The sequence below is a fragment of the Microtus ochrogaster genome, chromosome 8 (assembly GCF_000317375.1).
Source record: "Microtus ochrogaster isolate Prairie Vole_2 chromosome 8, MicOch1.0, whole genome shotgun sequence".
NCBI lineage: Eukaryota > Metazoa > Chordata > Mammalia > Rodentia > Cricetidae > Microtus > Microtus ochrogaster.
In genome coordinates, this window is record NC_022015.1 from 38,412,742 (window position 1) to 38,419,915 (window position 7,174).

Below are 7,174 nucleotides of genomic sequence, written 5' to 3' on the forward strand. Positions count from 1 at the left end.
GAACTAGCTCTTGTAGACCAGGCTGGTCTCGAACTCACAGAGATCTTCCTGCCTCTGCCTCCCGAGTGCTGGGATTAAAGGCGTGCGCCACCACCTCCCGGCTGTTTTTTTTTATTGGTCAGTTTGTAAAGGTTAGTGTAGCTCCCCTTCTGTAACGTTGTTTTGTTGACCTGGGAGCCCACTCTGTAGCCGGGGTGGTCTCGAACTTGCCTCTTGCCTCTGCTTCCCCAGAGCTGCAATTATAGGCATTGTCATCATGCCTAGCTCTACATGCGATCTTGACATTAAGACTATCTTTCGCAAAGTGGAGGCAGGACCACGCCAGAGAGATGAAGTCGCAGTACAAGAAGGGCCTTCTTGGCTCGTGTTAGTGGCTAGTTTCTGTTTCTGTGGGAGTGACTTCTAGACACACCCACTGGCTGGGAGTAAGTGATAGGAGTGGTACACAGCAGGAGCTTTCCCTGTGGGGCGTTTTAGAGATAGACTTGAGGAACAGCTGCTGCAGCGTGTGTACACTTATGTGTGTATGCATGCACTGCCTGTGTGACTTCCCACATACGTGGCTGCTTGCTTGCATACGTATGACTGGCTGTGTGCAAGGACAGGTCTGTGCAAGTGGGCTTGGGTGTACAGGTGTGTGCGTTTCTGCATTTTTGTTTTGGATAGCAGGTTTGTGACTAGGCTGGCATCATCAGGGCTTACCACCTGCTAACGCCACCTATCCTCTGGAAGGTGAGGAGCTGTTTCTCTAGTCTCCAGGCATCGCCATCTGCTAACGCCTGTCCTCTAGAAGGTGAGGAGCTCCTGAGTGTACTTTATATGTTCCTCAGTGAAAGCTGGGCCTAATAGCTCACACTTGCAGTCCCAGCATTTGGGAGGCTGGACAAGTTTGAGGTCAGTTTGGGCTACGTAGTGAGTTCCAAGCCAGCCTAGGTTACAGTGTGAGACCTGTCTCAACAGCATGGCTCAGAACACAAGAGCCTGTACTTCTCTTATAGAGGACCTGAGTTTGGGTCCTAGCACTTACATCTAGTGGCTCACAACTGTTTATAATTCCAGCTTCAAGGTAATCCGATGCCTTTGGCCTCTGGGGCACCTGCTCTCATTCATGTGCCCGTGCGCGCACGCGCACGCGCACACGCACACACACAGAGGGATGTACATGAATATGCAAGGTTGAAAAAATAAAGAACCTTAAGACCCAGCTCCAACAACTCCTCAGGGAGAGCAGGTCTGCTTAGTGTCCTCTCACGGCAGTACCGTCCTGGGTTCCACTAGGTTCCAGTTGTCTCCTAGAAAATGGGTTTCCTAACAGATAAATCAGGTAGTTTCTCAAAAAAAAAAAAAAAAATTTCCAGGTGGGCTGGAGAGATGGCTCAGTGGTTAAGGGCATTGCCTGCTCTTCCAAAGGTCATGAGTTCAATTCCAAGCAACCACATGGTGGCTCACAACCATCTGTAATGAGGTCTGGTGCCCTCTTCTGGCCTGCAGACACACAGGCAGACAGAATACTGTATACATAATAAATAAATACTTAAAAAAAAAAGATCTCCAGGTGAGATCCAGTAAGGTGCCTCAAGGGATAAAGGCACTTGCCACCAGGCCTACCCCTGCGGTGGGAGGAGGAACAGATTTCTGCAGGCCGTCCTTGGACCCCACACACGCTCTGTAGTGCGTGCACCCAGGCCACACATATAGTTACTTGTTCTAATTAAAAAAAAAAAAAACAACAAACTCCTCCCACGCAGTGGCACACACTTTTTAATCCCAGCTCTTGGGAGGCAGAGGTGGGAAGATCTCTGAGTTTGAGTCCAGCATGGTCTACAAAGCAAGTTCCAGGACAGCCAGGACTGTTACACAGAGAAACCCTGTCTTGCAAAACCAAACAACCAACTAAACAAACAAAAATCTCCATGACCTTCCCCCACATCCATGTGAACTGTCAGCTGCTCTGTGCCGCACTGGCCACGCGTTGATGCCTTTCATAGATGTTTCCCAAAGGGATCCATGCCATCATACATGTTGTAAAATCATAAAAAAATAATCCAGATCCAGTCCTCAAGATAGTCATTGTTGACATTCGCTTCCTGATGCACTCTGTGGCCATAAATGTCAAGTAGTTTATACATGGATGGCACAGTATTTACAGAGCCATTCCAGAGCATGCTACTGTGAGAAATATCTGTAGATCTCTGGGGGTGTGTGTGTGTGTGTGTGTTGTGTACTGTTGTGCTCACTCACGAGGTGTGTGTAGGCCAGAGGCTGACACTGACATGTCTTCCTTGATCCCCTCTCCACCGGTTTTATGTAGGCAGAGTCTCGCTGAACCTCAAGTTTGCTGTTTCTGCCAACCTAACTCAAAACCCTGGGCCCATCTGTCTCTGCCTCACAATGCCACCATGTGCGGCTTTTGCATGAGTGTTAGGGCTCTGAACTCTGGCTCTTGAGCCTGTCCTGTGCAGTAAGCCGTCTCCCGGCCTCAGTTGTGTATCAGATGTTAACCTGGAAGCCACCGTGTAGCCAAGGCTGGCCATGAACTCTTGCTCTTCCTGACTACACCTCCCAACCACTGAGGTTACAGGCATGTGCCACCAAGACTTCCATCTTTGAACTTCTGTCCAGTTCCTCCTTTAAAAAAAGTTCTTGAGCCGGAGGGTGGTGACGTGTGCCTTTAATCCCAGCACTCGAGAGGCAGAGGCAGGTGGATCTCTGAATTTGAGATCAGCCCGATCTACAGAGCAAGTTCTAGGATAGCCAGGGCTACACAGAGAACCCCTGATTCAATAAAACAAACAAAAGTTCTTGTGTCAGAATTGGCTTCATCAGCAGTTGTAACATTGACAGTTCTGATGCGTGTTCTTCCCCGGCTGGAGCTGCCGAGTGCTGCTCCTCCTGGCCTCCTCACTGCATGTGTGTCCCTTGTTCTTCCTGAGCAACTCTGGCTCTCTTTCAACCCTAGGTGTGTCTGGCACTGCAGAGGAGGATCTGCCTCTGTCCTACATGTGCCTCAGCCAATGCCATGGCCTGGGAGTGCCCTGCCCAGCTGCTCTCACCTGCAAAGCCAAACTTAATATGCCAAGTACAGGATGCCAAACCCACAGCTGCCCAAGGAGGACATCATCAGCCTGGCCTCCCGGTCTGCACTGAGCAGATACCTCTGGTGAGTGTCCCAGGGCCTGCCTGTTTGGGGACCGACAGGGAACCTAGGAAGAGCCCTGGGTAGTGGGTTTGTAGAGTCAGCAGAAAGCCACCCTGAGGTGGCCAGAAGCTCTGGAGCCACAGTTGTGGGCTGTGTTACCTGGGATGCCTACTGTGTGAATAAAGTTTTGCTGGGGGGTGGGACAGCCTCTGCCATCCATGATTGTCCCTTCACCACAGTGGCAGGACTAAGTAGCTGAGACATGATTGTCCCTTCACCACAGTGGCAGGACTAAGTAGCTGAGACATGGTTGTCCCTTCACCACAGTGGCAGGACTAAGTAGCTGAGACATGATTGTCCCTTCACCACAGTGGCAGGACTAAGCAGCTGAGACATGATTGTCCCTTCACCACAGTGGCAGGACTAAGCAGCTGAGACATGACCTGCATGATTCCCTGTCTAAAATATTTGCTCCCTGGCCCTTTTTTTTTTTTTTTTTTAAGATTTATTTATTATGTATACAATGTTCTGTCTGCATGTGTGCCTACATGCCAGAAGAGGGCACCAGATCTCATTACAGATGGTTGTGAGCCACCATGTGGTTGCTGGGAATTGAACTCAGGACCTCTGGAAGGAAAGTCAGTGCTCTTAACCTCTGAGCCATCTCTCCAGCCCCTCCCTGGCCCTTTATAGAAAAAATTGGCTCACCCGTCCCAGATTTGTAAGAAGTAGGCAGCAGGGGGTGCTAAGACCCAGAGTATATTTAGGAAGCTGAGGCCCTCTCTAGCCAACAGAAGTGCCTGTCACATCTTTCCTCCTTGACCTCACCAGCAGACTTCCAGCCCAGGGCTGGAGCCCAGGGAACAGATGCCTGTATCTGCTGGCATCTTTAGGTGCCAGTAGGTGAAAGGATTCAAGAACCAACCGAACGCCTTCATCACCATGGCCCAGCTGCCTTGCTTGAGCTCACAGCTGAGCCTGAATGCCCGTGTGAAACCTTCCTCTCAGCTCGCCCTGAGGGACGGTACTGTCTCTTCTCACCACCCCACCTCTCCCTCAGAACAAATAAGACCCACCCAGCACTGGGGAGGAAAAACTTTCACCCTGTTGGCAAGGCTTGGCCTTCTCCTGTTCTAACTCTGGCTTCGGGGGGAAGAAAGTGGGACTTGTATCAGAAGTTGAGACTCAGTGAAATTGGGTCAAGTGCTTTAGGCGATGGGAAGCAAGACACAGGCAGGTTGGCATTTTCCTCATGGCCGCAGAGTTGTGTTTTTCCTGGTCCTGGTCTGAGTACTGGGCTCTGTGCATCATGGGCCCTGCAGAGCCTGCACTAGAGATGTAGCGTGAAGCCCTTGGTCTCTGGGGAGGCCGTGTGCTGCTGAGCAAACGCCTCTGACCACCTTGCCCTTCTCACCCCAGATCCCTGGGCCAAGCAGAAGGCAACTGTGGACAGCTTGAAGGGCTGGCTGGCTCAGAGACCACCAGCCTTGCTTCCAGCTCGCCAGCAAGATGTGGACAGCCCTGGTGCTGCTTTGGATTTCCTCCATGCCCTTATCTAGAAGCCATAACACGACTGAGGAGCCGCGTAAGTGAGAAAGCTGTGTGACCACCAGGACGGCCCCCAGGAGCCTCAGCCCAGAAGAGAGGCAGCTACAGTCCTGCCTTCCCAGGGCGGGGCGGGGCTAGGGTAGAGAGGAGCACAGGTGGGGCCCCAGTGTGACCAAGCAGCAAAGCCCTGTAGACCTGCCCTGTCTTGTGGAGTTCATTTGTTGGAACACCAGGTATTGAATGCGCTCCTGCCCTGTGTGGCTCTGCGAATCTCCAGAAATTCCTTCAGACAAGCCTATCCTGAGGCTAATTAGAATTTGAATGTCTGCAGCCACTTTTTTGTACAAATCTTGGGGTGTGTGCACAGGAGCTGAGGTTTACTTTGTTTTCATGGGCTAATCATATAATGTGAGCCTTCTGGCCTGCTGCTTAGGGACTGGATCCATTTCTAAAGTTCTGAAGCCTCCACAGGCTGGAGTCAGAATGGGCAAAGGAATCCTTGACTCAGGTGTCATGGGCTCTGGGTGGCTGTGGTCAGCTGTGGAGAGGAGAAGAGGAGGCACTGACTCACGGGACACTTCCATCAACACCAGGGCTCTGGTTAGAATATGGTGCCAGCCAGCACAGGGCCAGGAGCTAAGTGACAGCATGTGACCCTATGCTTGATATGTATTCTCTTTCTATGGTTGATAGTATTGTCTTTCTCTCTCCCTTCCGACTTGAACGACACTTAGTAGCTACCAAGGTGTGGCCTAAAGCCGTGAACTTGAACCAAAGCGTGACTAGGGACACAGGTCCGAGAACAGCCACAGTGCCGCCTGCTCCTGTCACGCCAACCACGGGGACCTGGGCAGCTAGCCCGAACTTGACCAGAGTGACAGCAGAGATGACAACGCAGTGGACAAACACGAGCACTCTGACCACCAGAGAAGGCACGACGGGCAGTGTGACCTCCAGTTCCCTTACACCACCTCCATCATCAGGGCCCGTGACCTTGGGGCCATCTCCACCCACCACCACTGCTGGGCTTCCCTCTCTCAGCACACCACATGCAGAAGTGCCAAGTGCAGATGCCAGCACATCACCAAGAACAGCCACAGTGGCAACCGTGGCCCCGCATACCACGACTGTTGCTGCAGGCACCATAAACACAAGTGGTCCCACGAGGACTCCGAGTCCTGCCGAAAGCACACCTACTAACACATCCACCATGAGCCCCATCCCCACTTCAGGTGCCCAAACCCAAGGTACCACCATCCAGGTGACAACAGAACAGCCAGTGCATAGCACAGCTGGCAGCTCAACACCTGGTCCTTCAAATACCACCCTGGAGCCCACCACCACCCGCTCTGTGGCTTCAACGGCAGTAGTGACCACCACTCAGATCCAAACCAAGGAGCCAACTGCCAGCACAAAGCCAGTGCCTCCTACCAGCCCGACCCCAGAAGTGGAAGCCACAACCCTCACCACACAGCCAAGCCCTGCATTATCTACCCAGGGGATAGGTGGGCCAGGCACACCCCTGACAACAGAGCGGGTGGAGACCAAAGCCACAGCTGGTACTGCCTCTGCTGGGCCAACACCCAGGAGCTCCGGGGACCCTAAGGTGCCAACCACAGACTCGTGTCAGCTCAGCACCCAAGGCCAGTACCTAGTGATCACTCCTGAGCCCCTTACCCCATCCTTAGTGAACAAAATGTTGCTTCTGGTGGTGCTCGTTTTTGGGGTGACCCTGTTCATCGCAGTCCTGGCGATGTTTGCCCTGCAAGCCTATGAGAGTTACAAGAAGAAGGACTACACACAGGTGGACTACCTGATCAATGGCATGTATGCCGACTCGGAGATGTGAGCCCAGGAGGCCGGCCTCCTTTGTGGCCTTCTGTTTTGTCTCAGACCAAACCAAGTGCTTCCAGATCCTTTTGGTGCAATTTCGGAACTGTGCCAGATGCGTAGACACACGTAGCTGCTGTCAGACCACTCCAGGAACAGAAGAGAGCTGCCTTTTCATAGTTATTTTTTTAAACTATCACATATGCAAGCGTGACCATGGTCAAGGGGGCCTGGCCCGTTTGGCTGTCGGCGTGTGAGATCTTGACCAGAATTAAAAGCAGTGGCTGCTCTCCGTCTGGCTCCCATGGTCTGTGTCCTGCCCTCACTCTCCGTCTGGCTCCCGTGGTCTGTGTTCTGCCCTTATTCGCTCCTGGCGCAGCCTTTGTGATCCCTGGGGGCTTCCTCTTGTAACCATGGATATGACATGAGTCCCTGTGGGGCTGCTGTGTTCAGGCCACTGTCTTGGGCTCCCTCTGATGTCCGAGTGCTCTACAGTGGCTCTCCCAAGTCCTGAGCTGTCCCTTGGTGCTGGCAGTTGGCTGTTTGGCTTCTCAGGAGCTGAACCTCTTGGAGCCCAACCTGAGTATGAAAGAGCCAAATCCAGCACAATCCATAAAAAAACCAGGTTGGCCCCTACACACCCTGCTAGTTACCTGG

At 52.4% G+C, this 7,174-nt stretch overlaps 1 protein-coding gene across 2 annotated transcripts in view; it reads left to right on the forward strand.

Annotated features, from left to right (window-relative positions):
• Positions 1-6,809, forward strand: part of C8H11orf24 (chromosome 8 C11orf24 homolog) — a 9,819-nt gene extending 3,010 nt beyond the window's left edge. Inside the window, exons 2-4 of one of the 2 annotated variants that reach the window (XM_013347828.2) lie at positions 2,960-3,160; positions 4,559-4,724; positions 5,425-6,809. In XM_013347828.2, the coding sequence (XP_013203282.1) occupies positions 4,649-4,724; positions 5,425-6,536 (1,188 nt within the window). In that variant the 5' untranslated portion in view covers positions 2,960-3,160; positions 4,559-4,648 and the 3' untranslated portion in view covers positions 6,537-6,809. Of the gene's footprint in view, positions 1-2,959; positions 3,161-4,558; positions 4,725-5,421 lie in introns of both variants that reach the window. The other variant, XM_005351623.3, reaches the window with a different exon arrangement.
• Positions 6,810-7,174: the final 365 nt, after the last annotated feature.